General features: G+C 34.4%; 2 protein-coding genes across 2 annotated transcripts in view; one reads left to right on the plus strand and one right to left on the minus strand.

The window, feature by feature from the left end:
* LOC106466052 (TAR DNA-binding protein 43-like) overlaps nucleotides 1-2389 on the minus strand; it is a 23315-nt gene extending 20926 nt beyond the window's left edge. The window contains exon 1 of the mRNA XM_013926293.2: nucleotides 2037-2389. Coding sequence (XP_013781747.1) covers nucleotides 2037-2274 — 238 coding nt within the window. The 5' untranslated portion in view covers nucleotides 2275-2389. The remainder of the gene's footprint in view (nucleotides 1-2036) is intronic.
* Nucleotides 2390-2482: 93 nt separating this feature from the next.
* The window catches only part of LOC106466051 (lysophospholipid acyltransferase 5-like), a 55010-nt gene continuing 30831 nt past the window's right edge, over nucleotides 2483-26661 (plus strand). The window contains exons 1-6 of the mRNA XM_013926292.2: nucleotides 2483-2502; nucleotides 4894-4999; nucleotides 8243-8350; nucleotides 12588-12694; nucleotides 22577-22670; nucleotides 23114-23151. Coding sequence (XP_013781746.2) covers nucleotides 4903-4999; nucleotides 8243-8350; nucleotides 12588-12694; nucleotides 22577-22670; nucleotides 23114-23151 — 444 coding nt within the window. The 5' untranslated portion in view covers nucleotides 2483-2502; nucleotides 4894-4902. The remainder of the gene's footprint in view (nucleotides 2503-4893; nucleotides 5000-8242; nucleotides 8351-12587; nucleotides 12695-22576; nucleotides 22671-23113; nucleotides 23152-26661) is intronic.

Below are 26661 nucleotides of genomic sequence, written 5' to 3' on the forward strand. Positions count from 1 at the left end.
ATAAATTCAAGAAATTTAAACTTACTGGAAATAATAAGGACTTGGGGGACTATAGGAAATAGAGAGAGCTGGTTAAAAGGGCAAAAACTGTATGTGAAAAAGGGTTGGCTGAGAGAGTCAAATCAAACAATAAGGAATTCTTTAAATATATGATAGCAAAATTTTAGGATGGGGATTGGGCTTCTTAGAAATGATAGTGTGGAACTGATCTTGGAAGATTATGAGATGGTAAGCCTATCAAATTATATGTTCTATTCTTTTTTTACAAAAGAAGATACAAGTATTATGCCTCAACCAGAGCACTTAATGTATGGAAAAAATACTGATGTAAAAGATGTCATTTTAAGGTCTAAAAATGTAAGATAAAAGTTGGGAAACCTAAAAATTGATAAATCCTCTGGACTAGACTTTTATCCTAGAGTTTTAAAGAAACTTGAATATTTTATTTGTGAACCTCTAGCTAATACATTTTTATAGGTCACTGAATAGTGGAACAATATCAGAAGATAGGAAGTTGGCTAATATTAGTCCAATATTTAAAAGGAGGTGATAAACATTGTCCAGCAATTATAGGCCAATTAGTCTTACATCAGTAATTGGAAAGTGTGATTATAGATTCATAGCAAAGTCACTTAAAGTAGTTTGATATTGTGTCAAAGAGCCAGCATGGTTTCACTAAAGGAAAGTCTTGTTTAACAAATCTTCTGACATTCTCTAAAGATGTTACTACAAGAGTTGATGAAGGAAATACTGTGAATTTGGTTTACCTCGATTTTCAGAAAGCATTTGGTAAGGTGCTCAAAAAAAAAAAGAAAGACTTGTTACAAATATTAAATCTGTGGGGGAAATGTTATTAAATTAGATAGAAAATTGGCTGTAGAGTAAAAAAGCAGAGAGTAGTAATAAATGAAGTTAGATCTGACTGGATCACAGTTAAAAGTGGTGTGCCTAAGGGCTTTGTGCTGGGTCCTCTGCTGTTTGTGATTCATATTAATGATATTGACTCTGGAATGACTAACAAAATTTTGAAGTTTGCAGATGACATTAATATTTTTGGGGTGGCTAACTGTATCAAAGATGCTGCAGGGAGATTTAGATCATTGGATGCATTGAGCCAATATGTGGCAGATGATGTTTAACAATTCAAAATGTAAGGTGAAGCATGAAGGTTTTCACAATTCAAATTAATGTTACAATTTAAATGGGAATACATTAAATACTGTGGTTGAAGAAAAAGATCTTGGTGTTGTGGTTAAAAATCATTTTAGTCATCTAAACAATGTATTGTAGCTAGTAATAAGGCTAATAAGATTTTGGGTAACATCTATAAAAATATTGAATACAAGACAAGGGATATTATTGTTTCACTGTATAAATCATCTGTAAGGCCTCATTTAGAGTACTGTATACAGTTTTGAGCTCCCTTCCTCAAGAAGGATATTGAATTGTTGGAAAAGGTTCAGAGAAGAACCACTAGGATGATACCTGGGATGGTGGGATTGTTCTATGAGGAGTGACTAAAATATCTAAACTTATAAACTCTCTCGAGAGGAGAAGGGTCAGAGGGGATTTGATTGAGGTGTTTAAGATTATTAAGGGTGTTGATAATATAGATCCACCAAATGTTTTTGTGTTAAGCAGTGAAAACAATAGGACAAGGGGTCATAAATTCAACTTTTGGCAGTGTAGGAGTTGTCTGCAGTTTAGCCAGCATTACTTTTCAAACAGACTGGTTGGTTAATGGAATGAGCTGCCTTCAAGGGTGGTGGAGGCAGAAAATTTAACTGAGTTAAAAGAAAGATTAAATGAATACATGAGTAGTAAGGGGTGGTTATAGTTGAGAGCTGGAAGGGACATCCTTGATGGGCTAATAATAATATTAATAAGCTCCTTTTTGTCCCTTTAAAATTTTTATGAATTCATGATATTCAACATTCCAAATTAAAATTCTTTCCCACTATGTATATTTAATGTTAATCTATAAAAATACATGAAAATATAAACACAAATACATTTTGACATAATAATAATAATACCTTTTGGAAATACACAAATATATACTTGATTTCCCCATCCAGCATCAGGAGGATAAAATCTTCCTTTTACAAGTCGCACTCCACGTAGTGCGCCACCAGAATCTGGATTACGATATTTCAATCCAGAAGTTCCAGGAAATTGAGCAGATAACGTAGATAAAAGGAGAGTTCCATCATCTTCACATGGTAGCTCGATTATTTCGTCGTTTTCTTCTTCGGAAACCTGTATAAAACTCATTGTTTTACCTAATTCGTTTAATTTTAGGGTTAGGCCTACTTTCAGTTACGAACCTCGGTAGTTGTATTAGAAATAAAATGGTTGCCACTCCGAAACATGTGCAGTCTTTCTACTTTCTAAACTTACATTGCGCACTCTCGGTTACGTTGTACCGTATATAATTCCCTAGAGTTTTATGCCATCTCGCGGTAGTAGTTAAAATGAGGAAAATGTTCCCACATATCTTTGGTATGCTAGTTAGTTGACGTGCAAGTTATTGGTGTAACCCTGAAAAGAATTATTATTATAATAAACCTAGGGAGAGGTGATTACGATTATTTAAATATATTATTCAAGTAATTTTGCTTTTGTTGTTTCTTGTACAGTAAGCCTACAAAAGTGTAGTGATACTGGAGTGGTGATAGACACTCGTTCTCGTACTGTGTATATCGATCTTATTCTTAGTTTATTGATGAGTGAGGTCACATAGTAATATTACTTCTTAGTACTGAGTAACCTAATAATAGTATTGTGAAAAGCGTGCAGAAATTAAGCCTTAATTTAAGGGCTAGGGGAAATATTAAATAATTCCTAACAAATGTTATGAAATCAAATTTTTACAAGGATACAAGTCTTATTATTGCTTTAATTTGTTTGCTTTGTTATTAGAGCTTAGAAGTTTAAAGCTAGCTGCAGGTTTGGTTTAGTTGTGTTGTCTACAGAGTTTAATTTTAACATTATTCGAGTCTGTTTTGTTACTCCCAGTGCTGTTATATTAGTAAATAAATTTTTCATTAAATTAGTACTTAAAGAAGGTAGGAATAAATTTTGCATATAAGAAATGAATGATTAACGTATAAGGTGACATAACTTGATATTTGCTTCCATAACACTGAAGTTTGCATTTTAATGCCTTCAGTCTGACTACCTATAGTAGAATATATATATATATATACGTATATAATACCCTAACCATTTTAAACACTTGAGTAATGCCTCATCCACCTATTGTTACACTTGGAATAAAGCAGATCCCATTTTCAGTACTTTTTAGTAGTGTTTTTTTTTAAATGAGGTGTCAGTTTAGTTGCATGCCCTACACAAGCTTGTTAATATTCTTCTTATAAGGGATGTAAATGCATACAACTCAAAATGAGACCACACCAGAGTTTTATACAAGGTTAAAACAACCCTCTTATGCTTTTATTAAAAACTCATTTTAATGGACTTCAGAGCTATAAAAGCTCTTTCATCATGACAGAACAATCACATCATAAGACTTGCCATTTTCTACAGTAATAAACCTTTTTTTCATACAAAAAAGTATATGTAAGCACTTTCCAAGTTTCTTCACATTAAGTGCATTATTTCACACTTCTCATTTTGAAAGCTTATTTTTCACATTCAGTCTTCTCACTAAGTCTGCCCTGGTCTGGAAGAAACTAACAGTATTAATCTAAAATAACATCTTAACATGGTTAATGAACTTGGAAAATAATTAGACATCCAAATCATTAATATAACTATTGAACTGCAACAGGCAGAAATCAGACATTAGAGAAAACTCAATAATAACATTTTGACAGCTAATACCATGCTTCACTGCCTAATAAAAAGTCAGATTTTTGAGTACAGGGCTCTTTTGAAAATGTAGACTTGTTTGTAGGTAAAAGTCACTTCTTTAGTATTGCATGTATAAATTTGTAAAACAGTATGCCATATGAGATAGCTGGTTTGTTTTCAAGGTCTTATTGGACATATTTATTGGAGACAAGAATGAGTAAACAGAGAGATAATTAAGATTATAACATTTAAAGAGACAACAAGAAGCTTGTTTGTCTATCTAGTCTGTCCCATCCACTAAACTATAAAAAAAATTCAAAACCACCCCATTATCATTTAAATATTTATAAATCCTTCCCTTAAAACTCCCTTAAATTTACTACTTACACCACATCTGAAGGCAACCCATTTCAAAGGTTAACTACCTTATTATAAAGATAAAAACATTTTGGCTGAAGATGACTCCTATCCTCACAAAATTTATATTTTTGTTCCTTAGTTCTACCATTCCCAACATTAGGTACAAAAAAAGATAATGCATCAACACCTTCAGTTCATTTGACAATTTTAAACAGCAAAACCAAAACTAAATTTGTATGTTCACATTCATACACCTATCCAATAAAGGTTTAAAAAGTGTTCGAATAACATACGCTGATTCATCTGACCAACCAGTCCAAAAGTTTATAAATCAGAGGAATAATTTTACTGAAGAGCAAGTCTAGATCTAGGTTTTGAAAACTGAAACATGTTATATTCCTAATATTAAAGTTCTCATTTACGATACTTTTACTTTACTACTCAAGATTCTCATTCACAAACAGATTGTCCAAGCTTCTAATAATTTTAAACACTTGAATCAAGTCACTCTTGGGTCATATTTAAGAGCTACTCCATATAAAACGAGTACAGAAACTTAAGCTTCTCTTTTGTTGCTCGAATATTATAAACTAAGTATCATTATAATATCTCTATATTATCATACATGCATTATCCCTAAAGTAACTGTACATTTATTTTTTCAAAATTTATAATTTATTTCAGCAACTCTTAGACATAAAATTTGATTTTTAACAGTTTGCTACCATGTCTTTAGAGGCAAATGTCAGTTGGGTTGGTCGTTTAGCTTTAGCTGTTGGAGCAACAGAACCTGCTCTACGTTTGTTGCTATCTGTTCTTATTGGTAAGTATCAGTTTATGCTTTTAAAGACACTTTGGAATACTTAAGTAGTTGATCACATATTTATTGGTTTTGCAAACATTTAGTGTATTTCAAAAATTATTTTTTCATGCAGTTTAGGGGTCATGATTTTATATAATGAGCATTTCTATCAAATTTTAAAAAGTCATGAGTATTTATTGAAAAAATTACTTTATTTGAAAGATATAATCTCTAACTTGAAAATTTTGGTAAACAGTAGCTTCTGACTGTGTAAAGGAAATAGTAAATATAGTAACTGCAGAGCTAAAAAGAATTTTAAAAATCACTTTGTTCATTTGTACAAATGCTAAAATTACTTTGAAATTGTAAAAACTAAGATATTTACAGTACTTGTTACTGAATTTTATTGAAAAGAGTATCTGGGAATTCTGTAAAGTGTTTTATATGGTTAAGCTTGAAGAAAATAATTTTATTGCTCTTCAGAACATATATTTTAATCGAAAATCCAATTTTAAGTGTATAAAACAGAACATAAAACATCTAATAACAGAAAAATTAAAAAATTTTAGTATAAGGAAGCTTACTAGCATATTGATAAATAATGATACATGTAAAAAACTGAAATACTTTCTATGGATTAATAGGGACTATATCTTTTAATACAAAATAAAGGCAAATCATAAAGAGTTATATCCTTGTGTTAAGTAAAAAAAGGTATGTGACTATTGAAAGCTCAAAACTTAACCATATGTATGTCTGATTTAAAAGTATAAATGACAAAGATAATTGTGTATGTATATTTTATATATATATATATATAGGTCTGTAGCTAACTGTGTTGTTGTGTATGTAAGTGACTTTTAGTTTAAAACTGAAATTTAGATTTTAGATTTTTGAAGCTTGAAACAAGTTAGTAAATGTATATAAATTTTCAAGAGAGAAAATTGAAGCTTTGGTTGAGTTCAACCATTTATTGTATCATTTAGTAATATTTGTTCTTTCATTTCCAATGAATAATAAGAGGCTATTTAATCCATCAAGACCTGTCATTTTCTACTACCAGTACAAAATATATATATTTATAGAAACATCTTTCCCTGGATTCAGTCTTGATCTCTAGAACATTTATCCAGTCTTCTCTTAAACTCTATCAATGTTGCAGCTTTTACCACACCTGAAGGAAGCTAGATTTGCACAATAGGTGGAATATGATAATCGATTAATCACAGGCTCATTGATCAACTAATTGATTATTCTCACATGATATTGGATAGCTGGAATAATCAAAAATAGTAATAATCAGAAACACTAATTTCAATTTGTTGATTATTTTTGTGAGACATGACAGCAATCAAATAACCATATCTATGCAGACTTATCATTTTGACCCTTGCAACCACTATGTAGTCATGCATACTCTTAACATTTAACATAGTATGTTAATCTGTACAAAATCTGTCAAGTATTTTTACTAAAAATTTGTCTGTGAACTTATGGAATCATATTTTGACTCTTCTGATTGCATAGTAATTTTCGTGTTAAGATTAAAAATACTTTTTTTTTTCATCTTACAGTTTTCAAATTTCTTTTGCATAACCTCTAGAGCCTCCTAAATCAATATCAAAATTTTTTGTTAGTAAAACTTTATATAAGATGATCACTCTTGCTATATTAGCTTGTTTTATATAATTGATACTTTAAGCCATCAATACTTGGTGAAACTCCATAATTACAAAACTGAGGAAAATACAAAGACAAATGATGCTTTTCCTGGCAAAACCATGGTCATTAATAAGTGAAGTATTTGTGAAATATACAATTTTCTTTTTTTTCCCCTCAATTCTGTAATTATGGAGTTTCACTAAGTACCAATGGTTTCAAGTATCAATTATGTAAAACTTTTATATTTTATTTTTATATGTTATTTTCACTATCCTAATACTATACAGGTTCTCAGACCATTTGATCAGCCTTATAACAACCACTAAAACATATGAAATAAATCTGCCCTTTTTCTTTCTTGAATGACTGCAGATAGTAACAGGAAATTACAATTATTTATCCTAAACAGCCTCAGGCTCATAACAGTTTGTTTTCATTTACTTTTATTGTTTTATTGCTCTGTGAACCATGTCTAACTAATAAACATGCATAACAAAGCTACAAATTGCCAGTGAATGCATAGCTCAAGTTACAATAATTAGTATGTTGAATTACGTAATGTCCAAACTTCTTACATACATACTTTGCTGAGAAATTCTTTTTTTTTATTTATGTCTTATTCTCTGACCTAACTAGTTTCTAATTTTTACATTTTAGTTATTTTTATAACAACCAACCAATAAAATATATATACTTAAAAAATCAAGAAATTTAGTACTAACTTGTGGCTCTTGTACTTTTTTGCAGTCAAAGTCTCAATAAGGTTAATTGTAATTTTTACTAGGATTGTTTTAGTACTTTACTGAATTTTTATTTCAGGTCTTCAACTTAGAACATAAAAGAATAACATAAACAAAGAGTATAATTTCCTATAATTATTCTAATTTAACTAGCTCTCTGACAAAGCTATAACTAAATAATTCCCTTAGCTGGTCAACCTGAATAGTAACTTTGAAGGCCAAATAGTTTAAAAGCTATTGTGAGAATGAATTAGCATAATACATAAATCAGTAAATTAAAATAATATTTTTCTATTATTTATAAATAATGTGATATCAAACATCAGAGAGAATTATTGACGTTTTATGAAAGATAATATATGATAGGAGGGTATGACATGTGGGTCTGACATTCTGGTTTACATCTAAGAAAAGCAAGATGATTATAGGCTATAAAATTAGATTTTGTCTTAGTAATACGAATAATGTAGGTTTATAACTTGCATTAAAACTCAGAAGCTCAAACAGGAATGGAAAGAATGTTGAATTTGGAGTAAACAAGTGATACAGAAAACTGACCATTGAGAATTTATTTAGATATTTTCTTTTGAAATTATAAATGAAAACCTACATAATATTAAAACTTGATTTATGAACTATGTTTTGATGCCAAATTGGAATAATTTAAAATAGTAATAATCAGAAGCGCTTGATTAATTGATTATTTTCATGACATTAATCAATTTATTCATAATTTCAATTAACCAATTGTCTTATGTGATACTAATCAATGTAATTGATGTTCTTAGGTAATCTTTTATATTGATTAAATGAATTAGTCAATCGGTACTAATAATAACCATAAATATGTTGTATTTTTCAGGCTATCCATTGGCTGTTGTTCATCGACAGTTACTTTATTGCAAGTCGCCACCACTTCAGCATATCTTCTTTATGCTGTGTGGACTTGGAATAGGATATTTCAATTATGGTTAGGCTTAGTTATGTATAATATTTCCTTTGTATATAACTGCTTAAAACATTACTTTTCTTGCAGGTGTTTTCTATAATATTTTCATAATATTCAACATTCCGATACAATACCATACCTCTTGTCACTTAATAGCTTTCCTTGATTCATGCTGCCTTCTATAAGTGCAATTTTCGTACTCCACTTGCCTTGAGGCTCTCACTTAACATCACGTATTTACACATGATATAACTGCAATGTAGTGTGCGAATGAACAAACCTCCTCCAATAAAAGTGCAACAACACACCCTCCTAGCATAGCTGACTTCCTCTGTACTGTAAAGCACAATCATAATTTCTTGATTTGTTACTCGTGTGTAATAATGTGTCTTTTGTGAACTTTTCAGAGATAGGAATTTTTTAAGTGGGTGTATCAGTAACTTCTACTTTGTCTGGTGTGAGACAACAAGACATTGTTCATGCTAGTCTCACACCTTTATTGGCATCAGGTTTGTCTTTGTCTGTTGAGAGAAGTGATGGCTTTTGTGCAGGGGGAGTGTGGGTGAAGTAGTTCCTGAAGCCTTTGCCTTCTTTTGTACCTGATATATTTTCCCTATGTTTCTCATTCATGATAGAAAGGTTTTTGCCAGTTTTTTACTACTACCTACCTTAGCTTAATGTTATACTCATGCTGTCTTGAATATACCTATGCTTTTTAATAATTTTGGGACTGGCTTTTTCAGATATGTTTCGCTCCTCCTATTTGTAATTTGTTCCCTGCTTCTTCTTTTTATGTTTTTTCACTTTCTCTCCAGATATGTTAGATCATATTCATTTACTTTTAACACTACTTTGGTGCATGTATGCCTTGTCCTTTTTTGTTTCATTATCTCACATGATTAGGCCTAACTTTGTGCTATATTGCCTTTCTTCGACTCCTGAACTCTGGAGTCTTTTCTTCAGATTTGGAGGTTGAACCCTCTGTCTTTTGTTCATCTTTTCTTAAGCTTAAGTTTTCCGAACTTTGTCTTCTACTCTCTACACTTTTCCATTATTTTTCCTCCATTCACCTTCTTGGTTCATGGATGTCTAGTGATGATTCATCTAGCCATATCTGCTGTTGTCTCTGATATCAATCATTAGAGGGGCACCCAGTGTCTCTCTCTCTCTGTTTCCACAATCTCAAACTCTTTTTCTGGACCCATTCTTTACCTATACAGTCATATTCCTGATTCTTGTCACAAATTGTCTTTTCAGGCCCAACAAGATCCTGTGGTGTTCCAGTAGCTGTGCTTTCATCTGGGCACTTCTCATGTTTGCTGCTCAACTCAACACCATATTTCCCCTTTTCTGGTCCCCAGTTTCTCATCCCTCTGCTTTTGCTTTGGATACCTTCAATCAGAACTGGTCCAACCTTTTTCTCTAGGCCTACTCTCCTATTTGTCTTCTCCCTCATATGCTTTCCCTCATTCCGGTCACTCTGTGTCAAGTCCTCCTGCTCACACTTCACTGGCCAGCTTGGCTTTGGTTTCCTCTGTTGAACCTTCTCCAGTCCTCACCATACTTCTTCAACCTCACTTCTCTCTCCCATTTTGTAGGGCCATCACTCCAGATTCATTTGTGGGTTTTCTTCAGTTCCTTATGAGACATTCGAGATTCTCTTTATGTGTGGCCTTCCTTCTTTCTATTTCCATTTGTTTATCTTCTCTCCTTGTCTGTGCATCATGCTTTCTCCTCTTCTGATCCTTCTATCTCCCATCTTGCTGAATTTTTACATGGTTGTTTGCTCATGGCATATTGCTGGCTACAGAGCAGCTCTACCTATGGTTTTCCCATTATCGTCATGAATTCTCCTCCCCTGTTCTTTCTCTTCTCTTTCGTTCTTTTTGCCACCTTTATCCTCATTGTGTGACAGTCCTTCCTGATTGGGAACTAAATGCTGTTCTTCACACCCTTAACTTTCCTCTTTTTACACCATTAATCTCTTGTTTCTTGTACTGTCTTTTGCTTTAGCCCTATTTCTTCATTTTTTGTGAATGGCCATAGCAGATCTGATGTATATGCCATTGATGCTTCCCATATTCTTCTCCATCGTACTTATATTCTTCATTATTCTGCTTGTGCTTTTCTTCCTAAAACATCTGTGGCTCATGAAGGGAAGAGCATGTTCACTCCTATTTATCTTCCTTCCATTTCTCACTCATTCTCATTCTGATCTGCTTCATTTCTCTCTGTCCCATCTATGTGGTTGTTGTTATTTGGCCTGTACTTCTCATTTTCATGGTTCACACTATCATCTATATATCCTATAGATTTCCTCATTTCCCCTAAATATTTCTCTTGTTACCCTTACATGGTGGCTACAGCAGCTCATCCATTTAACCTATGCTTCATTAGATATAGATCCACATTGACTCTTTCAGGTCTACTCTTGCCAAATCTGGCACCTTACTCTCCCTCTGGCTGCTCACTTCCGTTGGTGGGGATTGTGTGGACTGTCCTACATAATTTTGTTGCGCATTCTCTCCATCACCCGGCCATCTCTTATTCTTTGGGATACTAACTTTCTATTATTGCCATTCAACATAGCTTACTGGCTCTGACTAGGTGGGTTCTTTTTCTATATCTCTTACCTTTGCAATGGCCCTTTTATACATCTCAGGATCTTGTTAAGGGTATACTTAACTTTAAATCCACACCATGCAATCTTTAAGATCTTTAAACTCACTGATGAGATTGGGTGTTCCACAAGACTGCTCTAGGGGTTCTCATGGTATATTGCTTCATAAATAAGGTCTGTTCCAAACCATACCAACTCATGGACTACCATGAGTAAAACACTGTCAGGATTCCTGCCCATTCCTATGGTGTTAATTGAATAAACCTGGACTGGCCTGCTTTTCAAAATAAGGTTTTCATGCTCATCCATTGCACAGTTTTAAGTGTTGCATTCTTCCAGACTCTTCACTGTTTTCTCCTCCCCTCTTTGTGTGGAGTATAGGAGTCCTTGCCACTTACCAGTTCCTAGCCACTGGGGTGGTGGACCATGGAGGCTTCCTCCTGGTTTTTAGACTGGAGTTGAACCCCTATGTTTGTGTTCTCTCTTCCTACTATTGCCTTTAGGATAGGTTACTGGGTGGCTTGGTGTTGGTTGTATACTGGGTCTGCACATGTGCTTTTCATAGGTTGCTGGAATGGAAGTTTCTTTTCCCTTCTGCTTCCTGGCCTTGAGGTGAATAAAATTGGGACCCTCCTCTTACTGTGGACTGGAAGACATAGCTGATGCCACCTGATCTTGGACTGGTAGTGACCTATCCAAGTATGGTCTGATGTGCCCTAGCCACTCTGGTGCATCAATTTCCAAAATTAGATTTGCATCCTTCCTGCCTGGCTTGATGACATGTATCTTCACAGCAGGAGAAGAGTATACCTTGGTACAGGTGAGGTGTGTTCTTTCATCGTTGTGACCCTATATTTTAGAGTATCACACTCCATGGGTTCTCATTGGGCACCATTCGAAAGGGGCTCTGCCAGGTAAATTTTGCACTGGTCTCTCCACTGTTTCAATGTGGTATTCTAGTTATTATGGGAGTGGGTGTATCGTATTGGAAATTTCTGATAGACACTAATTTCCTCTCACACTTCTCACCCATCTTCACCACTTCCAGTGCATCTTTTCTTGTCTGATTTCGAAGTGATGATTGTGCTCTACAGTATAGAAGGATCTAGCTGCATTACAAGGGTGTGTTGTTCTCCTGTTGGTGGAGGGTTGTATCATACTCATTTGCATGCTACAATGCAGCTATACCACATGTAAACACATGATGTTAGGTGAGAGCCTCAAAGCTAATGATGAGCAAAAATTGTGCATATAGTGGGCAGCACAAATCAAGAGAAGTATCTATCAGAAATACATTTTCAGTGTTGAAAAATGTTAACTTTTAATTACTAGAAAACAATATTAAAAACACTGGCTTTCCTGTATGTAAGACTAAAGCTATTAATAACGTTTTCAAACTGGTACGATAAAATATTCATCAACATTTTAAAAATAGAAGAAAAATGCCAATAGATTCTTGTAACTGAGGAACACCATGATAAAATAAAATAGTTAATGATTTGACAAGCTAGAAAAATATTCCACAAACTTTCCAAAATAGGCAACGTGAATGAAAAGAGAAAAATAAATGTTGATTTTTTATAGAATCATCACTAATCAATTTCTGGGTTTTCTTAAGAATTTTGTTTTGTTTTTCAGGTTTAGAAGTTTTACATTCTGTGGCATGTGTAGTTATCTTGTATCTAAACCTACTTCTTATTGGCGGAACAGTCTTGTCAGTTATTTTGTCTCTTTCATTCTTCATGGTAAGTACATGCAATGGCACATTCGTTTTAGGAGCAGTCTGAAAATTGTTTGTTTCAATTTTTCAAACTATTTATCTAGTGTGCATTCATAGTAAGTTTATTTTAAAATATACTTGTGATACTTAATTTCCAATAAGGTACTCCCCTCTACTCAGAAGATTGTTTTTTCTCGTTTTATGCTGCCCCCTATATGCAAACTTTTTTTAAAACACATGTCACAAGCTTTTTTCATCCCTCTGTTGGAATCCAATATTCCAACATGTCTCTCATGCATCATCTCTCCACCGATAGGAGAGAACTACTATCACGTGACACATGATTCCCTCTACGCGCTACCACCAAACTATCATTTCTCATTTGGCACCTGTCGAGTGCAGACATTCTTTTTTCGTTACCTTGAAGGGGTTTAACTTTCAGTTTTGCTTTTGTTTAATAACTTTACTTTCCTACCTCATTTCTTTGAAGATAATCTGATTTCTAAAAGCCTTTACTACTCGTGTTTGCTGCTTATTTCCCTAAATTCTGATGTTACAGTCACCACTTCAAGTACACCACCTGCATCTGATGCTGTTCTTTTCAAACATGGCACGGGTAATCCGTTGGGGGATTTATTGTCAATCGTTTGTTGGGAGATCGAGCATTATATGAGTCAGTCTCTGTCACCTGCTTCTGCCCCACTTCCTTCAGAGCCTTTCGAGCCTGGATTTGCTTAACATCTGGTGAACTTTCCCTTTCTCAGCCAACAATTGTTGGGTTTTCTTCTACCTGTATGGGGGGTGAACCTGATTATCCTGTCCAACTTACCCAAGCTCAATATTCTTGCCTTTGTCTAACCCTAATGATCCTTTTGTGGTACCTCTCCTCCCTCAACTCCTGTCCGAGGCTCTTCACATGAACTCTGAGGTGTTCTCTGTTGATATCCTCTCCCTCCCTACTTCTACGTTGATTCGTCTGTTGTCTTTGGCTCTCGCACTGCAAACGTCTACAAACTCCATATCTTCGGAACCTATGCATGGCCCCATTTCTATGGAGCTTTGTGTTCAACATGGTTCCAGAGTTTTTGGAGTCATGGGTGGCCTTAGTCCATCAACAATCCACCTTTTACATCTGGTGACCTGTTTGTTGCAGTCGCTGCTGAGAGTAGCACCAATTCTTATTTCCTGTCCCTCTCCTTCCCAACCTCTACCTGTCCCACCTTCCCACGGTGCCTCTGTTCGATGATTTTCAAGATGACGCACAGTACACCAACAATTGTACTGGTGATTACGTGATCGGTTTGGGCACAGTGAAAGCTTGACTGTCGAATTTTGTTCTTTTGTGGAGCCCTTTTCTCTCCAGTGTTTGGGTTCACAGAGTTCTCTCAGAAGGATTTGTTACCCCATTTCTTTCCCCTCCTTCTTTATCCAGTGTCCCCCGACCCTTTCCTCCTTCTCGGGATCCCTTAACATACCAGCATCTTTCAGAGGTGGTTCAAGACCTCATAATGCAACAGGCTATCGAACCAGTTCCCCCAGGTTTAGAGTTTTTTACTCCCACCTGTATGTCCATTCTCAAGAAGACCGGGGACTGGCATCCAGTCATCAACCTGCCCTGCCTCAATCAATATGTCCATGCTCCTCACTTTACCATGGAAACCTACCTTTCTCTTTGGTGGGCCTCTTCTCCAGACCTTTGGATGACCAAGATAGACGTTTCTAATGCTTATCTGCATATTCCCATAGTGGAACAATTTTGTCCTTATATTCAGTTTGTTCACTGGGGTGTGATACACCAATTTAGTGCCTTGCCTTTTGGCTTGGCTTTGGTAACATACAGGTTCTGTCGAGTGGTACACTTCTTTGCTCAGCATATTCATTCCATGGGGTTGTGCTTCCACATTTATATGGACGACTGGCTTGTTCTTGCTCATTCCAAAAGGGAATTGGTCAGTCATACTTGTTAGCTCCTCATCGTAGCTGCACGGTTATGCTGTTGATCAAATTGGAGAATTCTTCTTCATCCTACCCAGTACCTTGTTCATTTGAGTGTTTTCTTCAATACCCATCTCAGTTGGGCTCAACTTTCTTCCCTCCAGCTCCATTCTATGGAACTGGCCATTCAGAAAACACTTACTTACTGCTCGCAAGGTTCTATCACTTTTGGGGATATGGTCACCTATGATACCTCTCATACCCCTAGGCAGGGCTCATATGTGATTGCTTCAGTGGGTCTTTCACAATCAATGGAACTTCACCTAGGATCCCTTGGATGCTCCTATATCCCTTCCCTCCTCCCCAATGGATAATCTCCATTGGTGGTTGGACAAGGCCCATACGTCGACAGGTGTTCCGTTTCCTCCTCTGTGGCCAAATTTACATCTGTTCACGGATGCATCCCTTCAGGGCTGAGGTGGGTAGTTCACAAAGAGGTTTTGGGTCATTGGTCTGTGGAGGAAAGTTCTCTTCACATCAATGTCCTCGAACTCGTGGATGTCCATTGGGCTTTGGATCATTTTCTTTTTGTCACCTGCAATCGGCTGGTTATGATCCTTTCTGACAATGTTGTGAAGAACTTTAAAGAGCTCTGTGGTGGTGGCTTATATCAACCACCAAGGTGGCATCTGGTTAAAATCCCTGTGTTTTTCAACTCTGAATCCTCTCTATTGGGCCTACACACATCATATTTGTTTGATTTTGTGTCATGTTCCGGATGCATTCAATCTCATGGCCGATTGTCTTTCCCGACCAGATTGAGTTTATGCCATGGAGTGGTCCCTGCATCCTTCAGCTTTTTGGTGGTTCTGTCATTGTTTGGGTACACCCCATATCGATGCTTTTGCCACCACCCTCAATCACAAATTACCTCAGTTTAGTCCCCGGTTCCCCATCCTCGGGCTTTTGCTATAGATGCCTTCAGACAGGATTGGTCCCACCTGTTCCTATATGTTTATCCTCCTATTTGATTACTTTATCAGGTAGTTTCACTCATCCATACTACTCCGTGCAAAGTTCTTCTGATTTCTCCTTACTGGCCCACTCAACCTTGGTTCTCTTGATTGCTCCAGCTCCATGTTGGTCCCTCCCCTCCCACTTCCCTTACTTCTCGACCTGTGACATCAATCCCATTGCCGGTTCTACATAATGCACTTCCCGTTCTCTAACTTCACTCTTGGCTCCCTGGCAAGGAGTTTCAGATTCTCTTGAGAGTAGCTTCTCATTTAGCCCATTTCATTCATCCTTCTTCTTTGGCTGTTTACCACAGAAAGTGGAGTGTTTTTCATTCCTGGTCTTTGGCTCAGGGTTTCTGGGCTTCTCACCCTACAGCTGCCTGTATCTCTGAGTTCCTTACATGGCTCTCTGAGAAGGGTTTTTCAGTCTCCTTGATTTCTGGTTTTAGGGCAGCCTTATCCCATATCTTCCATTTTTTCCATTTCTGCAGGATTTTTGCTTCTCCAGTCCTTTCCATGTTGATCTATTCTTTCTGGCTCTGTCAATCGCAAATTTGTCCATCACATCTGGACTGGAACATTAACATGGTCCTTCATACCCTTACTTTACTTCCTTTTGAACCTATTTCTTCCTGTTCCTTTTGTTCTGGGGTTCTTGTTCCTGCCTCTTTATCCCATGGCAAACTCCCTCTTCCCATGATCTTTCTCCTGTTACCTTGATCAATTGGCTTATTCCTCCTTGCTCTCCTCCCATCAAATCTGACATTTTACCTTCTCCCTTGCTTCTCATCTCTGTCAACCATTGGAGGAGATTCTATAGTCGGACATGTGGACAACTCTGCACACGTTCATCTCCCACTGCTTGCACCACATCACAGTTTCTGCTTCCTCGGGGTATCACCTGCCATCTGTGACTATTCTACAAACTTTGGTGCAGCTTTGACAGGAAGTTAGTCCTTACTTATGCTTTCTTTTTTCAGGGGCCCTGGCTTCAACTTCTCTTTGGATCCCACTTAGGTATTCTTTCTGAACACTGAATGGATTCCACATAGATGGCTATAATCATTCTCAGATATATTTATACACAAACAAACACAAAAATCTGCACTGTATGCCATGTTGATTCACACTCTTTATCCATTTTATCCATGGCTATGCATGTTCACCCTTGAGATGGGATGTTTCACAAGATCATTAGAGTGTGAATAATCTCTTGATATTTGCTTCGTAACAATGCCCATCCCAGACCGTAACACCAGTGGATGGCATGGGTAAAGCAGAAGGGAATTGCTGCCCATCCCTACCATGCCTTTACTGAATAAGTCGGTATGTTCTGCTTTTAAAAATAGGGTTTCATGATCACCTATTACAATGTCTCGGGTGTAGCAATCCCTCTGAACTTTCCAATGCACTTCCTCCCCTTTCTTCCAATGGAATATGGTAGTCCATACTACTTGCCAGGTCTAAGCCGCTGGGGTGGTTGACCATGGAGGCAACCTGCTGACTGGGTTCCACAAAGATGGTTATAACCATTTAGTTCAGAGTAGGGCAGTGGTGTTCTGCCAGTGTAGAAGGAGTTACAAGATCCTCCAGTTGAGTGACACATACTTGGAGTGAGACATCTAAATACAGTTCACCCCCTCTGATTGGGTGCTCTCCTCCTACCCTCGCATGAATGATGGTTCCCAGCAAGTGAGGTTTTGAAGATTGAGTGAACCCATCACATAAGTCCTCACACAGGTTTCGAGTCATCCATCTCTGTCCTGGGCATTCCCTCATTCTTGGAATGACGAGGGATATTAAGGACTTATGGACATCCCGGACCAGTTTCACGGTCACATTTGATTGCTTGCTATGGACTTCCCTCAGATACCAGATGACACATTCCAGAGTCCCTAACTCAGTGCTCATCCTGTGACATTTCCTGTAGTCAGTATTATATGTACATTCATGACTCTAGGGCTTGAGGTGAAGATGGTATGATCCTCATCCTACCCTCATGTGGATGTTGATACCCAGCGAGTGAGGTTTTGGATGTTGTTGACTTACAGAGTACAGTCCAATGCACCCTAGTCACTCTACACCGTGGGACACAACCTCCATTACCTACTTTCATTACGTGGGATTGAGTTGTATCTGTTTTCTCTGATTGGGATCACATTACTGACCTATACTCTCCCATGTGGATGTGCTCCCTTCATATTCTGCCATGTTTTGATCCCACCTGTTCATGGTGAAGAGATACCTGGTTCAGAAGTGGGGCTGTGCCCCTACTCAGATCAATTGAGCTGTTTCTCTCATCTCCAGGAGTGTCCATTTGGATGCTTTCTGAGTATACGCCTGTTCTTCCCTCACAATGGTCCCTCCTTTTCAATGTGGGATTCCAGCTAATCTTGGGAGTGGAGGGAGAGTATCTAATCGGAAGTTATAATTTTCCTATACAAAAATGTATTTCCAATGGGTACTTCCTTCCAATCACACTTCCCACCTGTCCTCTCCACAATATTCCGGTGATAGCGTCTTCTGCCAAACTTCGAAGTGATGGTTCAGTAGTGGCGTGTAGAGGGAATCACATTCATCACATGATAGTAGTGCTCTTCTATTGGTGGAGAGATGACGCATGATGATTTGCATGAGAGACATGTTGGAATATTGGATTCCAACAGAGAGATGAAGAAGGCTTGTGGCATGTGTTTTGAAAAAAAGTTTGCATATAGAGGGCAGTACAAAACGAGAAAAAATCTGATCTTGTGAGAAGAGGGACATACCCATCGGAAATATATTATCATATAGGAAAATTATAACTTTTCTGGATTGATGAAATCCCTTTCTTTGAACATACTGTAAGAAGTTTAGAACTTGTTATAGTCAGATAATTATTGCTATATATAATTTGTATTACTGACATAACAAGGTTCTAAGATATATTAGAAGTGTTGTAAATAAGGCTACAATTGTGGTATTCTTAGGTAAAAGTGGAGACAACATATTAAGTGTTGAGATTGGAAATGGGAGGTCTGAAAGAGAATGTATTGAACAAAAGTGACAAAGGAAAAATTCAAACACAAGGAGAAAATCTTTAACACACCTTATTCTTGTACTTGGAGCTTGCAAACTTCAGTGTTTCTTGTAATTATATGGCTAATGAGAAGAAATCACTGCTTCACAAAGTATATGAGAAAGTTTATGTCTGTACTCCACAAAAGATGGAAAGGATTATGTCAAAAAACACTTTCAAATCACTAAAGTCTTAGTGTGGTACTCCACAATTCTAGACTACTTTTTTTCACAAATCAGTCACATTATACAAGTAGGGATTAATCCTAACTCGTATCAACCTGTACTGCCTTTTGCATCATCAGTTCAGTTGGATCTGACTCACAAAGGAAAAAGCTATACAGAAGCTTGGCCAAGCAAATGCAGGCTGCATAACAACTTCAGTATATAATCGTGGACCTAACAAGGAATAAAGAAGATTCATCAGTACCTACATCCTTTTCACTAAAACATTAACACCATAATTCCCACTGGTCAGGGAAACCAGGAAAAGTCAGTGAAATTTATGTTATGCTTTTGGGACCAGGAAACATCAGGAAATTTCATTTTGCAGACAAAAACAAGAAAAAGTCAGGGAATTTCATATAATTTGGTGATGCTACTCAGACACAGATGGTGAAAAATAAAATATTATTTGTGCCAAAAACTGTGTACAGGTCAATTCTGATGCACTTAGCATTCAATATACATACAGTTTTGACTCCATTGATTTTTTTTGTTTACCGTTAATTGCCATAGAGAATGAAGACAGCTGTGACAGATTACATAAATAGTAGCTAGGTTCCCACCTAAGTGGAATTTAAGGGTTCTGGAAAAGGCTTTGTCTCATCATCCTAGATGTCATTGAGGATAGTTATACTACATCAGAAAAGCTCTTAACAAATTTCTCTTTATAGATAGGTTGTTTCCATTAAATATGTTATTTTTGATCTTACAAACTCAGATCATTAATAGAACAGACCCTGTGTCAATAGTTATGGAAGGAACATGTAATACCCTGAGTATATTACATTATGGACACATGTTTGTGTAGGAAAGATTTAAAGGATGTTTGATTATTTCATTAAATCCTGGTAGTTCAAAGTTAGAACAAATCTACACAGTAACTAATATTAGGGCACGTGATGCTTTCCAAGAATATGACGTTATTTGTTATTCATGAATCTTTGTAGAAACAAATGAATTTGTGCCAGAGGGTAACTGAATATATGGCATTATTTGTTATTCATGAATTTTTGTAGAAACAAATGAATTTGTGCCAGAGGGTAACTGAATATATAATATTTTCTTAATAATTTGTAATTTAATGCATCAGATACCTGAGTAATATTTTAAGAATTTTCAAGCAACAAACAAGATGCTAGAGATATGAAAGAATAAAGACTGGAGGTAAAGATGAGCATGCACAGTTTGATAGAACTGGATTAACAGTTTTGAAGCTAAAGGCTTTCAGTCCACAATATGCTCTTGAGGTCAAGATGTTAATTATAATGTAGATTGTGTAGTACTGGCATGGTCAAGTATGGATGGTGTGTTAAGTGTTTGTCATTGTGTCTAAATCCAAGGGCCTTACTAGATTAAAAATAATATGAGTAGTTTTAGTAAAAGTTTTACTTATTAGTAGTTTTTATTTAATGTAATTAGCAACACTGTATAAGAACAAAGTGATAGACTTGATACTCGAGAAATGTAGTACTACAATTCAGTGATGAACATGTTTGTGTACAGTAACATTCATGTCTGTGTAGGGATTATAATTCAACTATAAACATTGTGGATGTTTTACAAGCAAGTCATATTCCATCTATGAAGTATCCTGTATGTATAATTAGAATTTATAACTTAATTATTTGTAAGTATAATCTGGTGATCTCATGAACGAACAAAACTTGTATGAATCTGAAAATATTTTCCATAATATGATCAGTCAATTTAATTCAAAGATTTCAGTACTTTTGATACAAATAAACTTGATACACATAGTTTCAAAGCATATGCAAAAAATAATACAATGTGATCTGAATGATTTCTTCAATGTGTGCAATTGTTTTATAGATATTGGAAATATGAGTTTACTGCAGTGTATGGTGAGCAGTGTACATTTTTGTGCATGTATGCACATCAGAAAATATTGCTTTAATAAATATTAGACGTCTGAGAAGTGTACTTGTTAAAGAATATTTCATTTTACAACAAAAAATATATTTCTTCCTTGTATTAACAGTCAAAACATGATAATCATAAATGTTAAAAATCTGTAGTGATGTTTATGTAGTAATAACGTTTTTGGGATTTAATTTAAAATTAAAAAGTATGATTGGTATGCAGGATCACAATCGGATAGATAAACTGCCTTTATTTTGTGTGTTCTGATAAAGTATCAATAATTCTATAATGGTGTGACCAATCAGATTGAAACTTTGCAAGATGACATTTAATTAAACTGTCACTTTTAACATTCCATCTGTCTTGTCTTTAGTTAACAATATATGAATACAATACATGTTGTGCAATTTCACATATTATTATAAGTACCAGTTCAATGATACTTTGCAAACGTAGATCACATGGTCAGGGAATAACATATTTTGATCAAGGAAAGGTCTGGAAAAAGGCAGGGAATTTCTTTCTGCCCAAATTATTGGAACCAAGTAACTAAGTGCAGAACACCTGAGTGAAAAACTAAACATATATTCCTGAATAAAGACATTCTTTTCTAGTTATAAAAGGGTACAAACATAGCAGTTTTCTACTGTTACTCATGTATGCGTTGTTTAAATGGATAATCAAACCTCTGAAGTATTGTAAATGGATGCTACCTGAAACAAGTCTTTTTCAGATACAATACCTCAAGTTAAGAATCATATATATATAAAATTATCATATAAGATTTTTCTTTAAAATCAATTTTAAATTATGTTCTAAATTTATTTCAACATTCATTTATATAAAATTCCTGACAGAGGATACTAATAGCAAATTACACACAGTCCTCATGATATGAATTTATTAAAGTAAATGTTGAGATAGAATTAGTTTTATTTACTAACACATATTTTGCAATTAAGTTTCAATTTTAAAAAGAAAGTTAATGTAACCTGGTATATTATAGTTACTACTTCTTAACTACTTACTTCAGATTCTAACTTTGTTGTATGGAAAGCTTTGAAATACACATTAGTAAATATTTTTTTTAATATGATTTGAGATGAGCATCTTAAAACTATTTTTTAAGTATTTATTGTACATAATCATTTGAATTCTTATTATCCTTTGAATAGAGGCAAGACTTTTACATGGGTAACCTAATAATAAAGACTTTGTTTGTTAAAAATATAAAACAACAACAGGATTTTTTAGCCAAATGTTACAAAAAGTTGTTTTAGCATATGTTATCTAATTTACTTTTATTGTATTGACTGTGAACTGTTGTAATTAAAATCATTAGACAAGAGCAGTTTCTATGTATTATATTTGCATACACCAGATCAGTTGTGTTATTAGTTTTGTGTGAATCATTTGAAAAATTGGTATACTTTCTATATTTTTAAGTTTATTTCATATTTGAAATACATATATAATACTTGCACTAATTACAAAAAACAGAGTATCTAGGTTGAATATTACACATTTTTAGATATCATTACTCAAAACTTATGCATATACACATGTGTGCATGCTGATACTGAGCTCATATCACTAATAATGAAAGCCTGAGACTAGGTAGATATTGTGATATAACAATGGATATTTAAAAACAGTTGCCTTGTTTTAAAATGTTTATATATAAAAAAGTTTTAAAGTTGTATCATATATTAATTTAGGGTTAAGAAGAACTTGAACATTAGCACTTAAGCTTGTTCATGAATTAAACTGTAACATTTATATTTTACATTAAGGGATACCTCCTGATTGGCTATTATTATACTGGGACTCAAGACTACGACATCAAGTGGACCATGCCTCATTGTGTGCTAACATTACGTTTGATTGGTGAGTATGATTTTTAATAATAAATATGTATATGCATATGATTGTGCTTTAGATGCAATGTTAATATTACAAACTTTCTCTTAATGCTGAAAAGATGTTTCTCATTCTGTAGAGTTAAATTAATTTTAAATTTTTATTTATTTAGTATGCTTCACACTTACATTTTCACTCAAAGCAAATGGGTTTCTGTAGTGACTTCAAGTAAATCCTGAACCATTACTGAAAGCATAACCATGGATGTTGTTATAATTTATTTGGTAGGAAAAACCCTTTAAATTTATATGGAATTTGTATGTTTAACCTCAAGCTTATGTTAGTGAAAGTTTTATCCCTTGTTTTAAAAGATAAAGCTGAAATTTCAAATGTCTATGACAATTATTTATCTTTAATGGTTGTAATTTGCATCTGAGTAAATAACTTCTTTGATTCTGCTTTGATTTTAGGAGTTTCTTATGACGTATATGATGGAAGAAAAACACTGGTAAGCATTCTTGGTTCCACAGCTTAGTTAGTTATTAAAATCAACTTATTTTGAATGTTGTTGTAATTCTTGTGGTACACAAATATAAAATATGTTGTCTGTATGCCAATTATTTCATGTTTACCAATGCTTAGAGAATTCTTTCAAAATGCATTTTTTGTGCATTTCTCTCTCATTTTATTTTTTCTAAAAAAAGTACATTTAATTATTTTATATCAATATAATGTTGGCACTTTCTGCTTGTGAATCAGACATTTTTTTGGTTTTTCTTGTTTTATTATTAGATCATGTAAGAATTGCCTGTGATTTCTATCAATAGATTCAATGTTGTCTTATCTATAAATCTATAAACATGAGACAATTATTTCTGTGTTTAAAATTGTATGGGAGCTTCTAAGAAGCATCTGGAGTGGAGAAACTATAACTAAATTGGTAGAGAAATTTGAAATTAAACCGTTGTAAGCTGTGATTTTTGTTTATATGTAACATTAACTGATCAAAATGTTACTTCTATCATTATTAATTGCTGCATGCTCACTATGTTTTTTGTAGAAATTATTGATAAGTATCTTGAATCACTAAGGAAAACATCAACATTGCACCAAGTTGGCCACTCTCACTGTCAGTTGCACGTTTATGTATGCATATATTTATATACATGTTAAAACTGTTTTAAATATGCAAATCAGCAAATCCCATAACCACAGTTAATATAAAGTTGTGATGGAACAGAATGTATCAGAACTAAATTTTATCATTTGACATTTCATATATAATTTAGTGTGACCAAAATCTGATCACTTTTAGAAAGGATATGTAATAGAGACTTACATGCTTCCTAGCAATTCCTATATTTCCTGTAATCTCTTATATTTTGTTTCTATAATTTTGAAAACAGGGTTAAGTTCCTATATTTTGGCCCTTTTTTCCTATATTATCCTATATTTGGAAGATTTTTTCCTATAAAAGTGCAAGATTTATGCTGCAAAGAACACTTCTATGAATGGTGAACCATATCAGATGTAACAAAAAATAGCATATCAATTATATTATACAGCAAATATTACATAGCAGTGATGAAACAGGTGTACATACAGTTCCAGGTAGCATGCAGAACAGAATGCATGTAGACTTGCTAGTGACTTTGCTGAGCATATATATATGTAATCAATATGCATCATTGCATAACTTGGTTATTTATAAATATCATTATAGTCTATGTACATCTTGAAATGCTAATTCAGTAAAATATATAGATCTGCTACTTTTGAAACAAAAACTACCTTTTAGTCTACTTTTGCTTTTGCGAAAGTAGAGTTTAGATTGGCTGACATGAGTTCAACTGATTATGATCTGTTCACGAAATTTTCTAACCTGAATCTGCTGTGTTTATGGATTTGGCTGTCTTTTTGTTCTTACTTTTGTGAGGCAGATATGTAAATTAAGCATTGTATCAAAATTTATACTGAATAAATTAGATGAATATTTTATCCACAAAACTGTGTACGATGCCTGTTCACATTTTCCGTCTCAATGGATGCAACAACAGATGTAGACAACATGGGCATTGTTTTTTAACCCTGACTGACTCTAGTAAATGAATACACCCGACCCTGAACTTGTTATTTGCATATACATATGATTTTACACAATTTTCAAAGAGATCCTATCATTCAAAAGGCAGAAATGACAGGTATTTTGCCAAAACTGTAAATTTGGTAGTGTGTTCCATGTTGGAAGTTAAACAAGAAATGCGCACATGCATATTATGTCATTTTGAAAGATGAATGTGATTCTGTTGTTCTGATTGTGACCAAAATGCTCATGTTGCCATAGACTCCATTGCTTCAGTTTAAAAAATCATGCATGGCAAGACAACACACACGTTGTTTATCCCCAGGTAAAAATAAACTCGGGTAGTGACGACTGGAATCACATGATCACCTTGGAATTGGAGCAAAATTCAACTTCTGAAAGAGGATCCACAGTCTGATAAAAAATAAAAACAAAGGCAATGGGAGACAATAACAGTTTTGTGATGACATCATAGTCTACAGAATGGTCAAATACCAGGATATAGATCTTTAGATCCCTATTGAAATTTTATTCAGAATATTAGTGTTCAAATTTAATTGATCATAAATCAAAAATTAATTTTTAATTATAAATATATAAGAATTATGTTTTAATTTAAAAATTAAGTTTTGATTTAAAAATTTGTTTACAAATTAAATTTTAATTAAAAAAATTGTATCTTAATTAGAATGTTTATTCTTGACCAGTAGCTGATGTGAATGCCAATTAAGTGTCATTTACTGCCCAATTTCTTCTCTTAGTTCAGTCAAAATTGATTGCTAGTATGTCCAAAAATATGCCACAAAAATACTTTTTTGACAGTGTTAGAATGATGGTGTTTGATACCATGCATGTCCAAGATCTGGAGACAATATGTTAAATAAAATCTGAGAAATTTTAGGTTCTTTGCTTATTAAAATAAGTGAAATCTCCTCATTATTGGTGCTCAATCAGCAGCTGTGTAGCAGGCCAAATGTAAACTTTCACCTGTCTTTTGCACACGTGCCTGGTTACCCCTCCCAATAATATTCAAATTTAGTTCAGAATTTCAAAATAGTAATTCATTTTAGGAGGTGGTTCTTCTTACTTCTTTTTTCAGAACTGAACATTAATGTGTTAATTCACTGATGTTGATCTTTTCATTCTTTTTTTTATTTGTAAAAGTAGACTTAACAAAACTGCAGGTCTTGCTTTGATTTAACTCTTTTCAACCCAGGCTCGATCCCTGGGACCGATATTGTAACCATTTTGTACTTGTTTTAGTTTTCGTGCTATAACTTTTAAATTAGTAAGTGAATGTTAAGGCAGTTTATCAGTAAACATTACAATGCTTTCATACGCAAAATATCTAATTTTTTTATTAGGTCTTAAGGTTTGTAAAGCAATGTTTCTCTCATGCCTTTTTTTCTTTTCACATCTTGCCTATTTATCATGCAAAGTAATTTTCATTTTAAGATTTAAAATACTTTTTTGCATTAGAAAATTTTTAAATTTCACATGCAAAACCTTTATAATGTCCAGATAGTTATCAAACGTTTCTTAATAAAAAAAACTTTATATTTTATCTGTTATTTTCAGTAATTAATCTCTATGTGGGTTCGATAAATTTGACCAATCACCCAACCACCATAAAAAATTAGGAAATAAACATAAATTATGCCTCTTATATTATAGACTGAACATAAATTATAACACAAAAACATAAATGTTTAGATTAAATAGCTTAAATCTCATAACATTATACATTTATATATATTTATTATTTTTATTGTATTGACATTTCACCTGTGCCTGGCTAACAATACAGAAGTTACAACGACGAGGCTTACCTTCACTCATGTTACCGAATCAAATAACATAAAGGAGACCTTTGGTGTGTACAAAGTAACTTGTCAGGGCTATGTTTTAGTCAACTAGTATTTTGTAAAATACAGT

This window comes from Limulus polyphemus, unplaced genomic scaffold (assembly GCF_000517525.1).
Source record: "Limulus polyphemus unplaced genomic scaffold, Limulus_polyphemus-2.1.2 Scaffold2135, whole genome shotgun sequence".
NCBI lineage: Eukaryota > Metazoa > Arthropoda > Merostomata > Xiphosura > Limulidae > Limulus > Limulus polyphemus.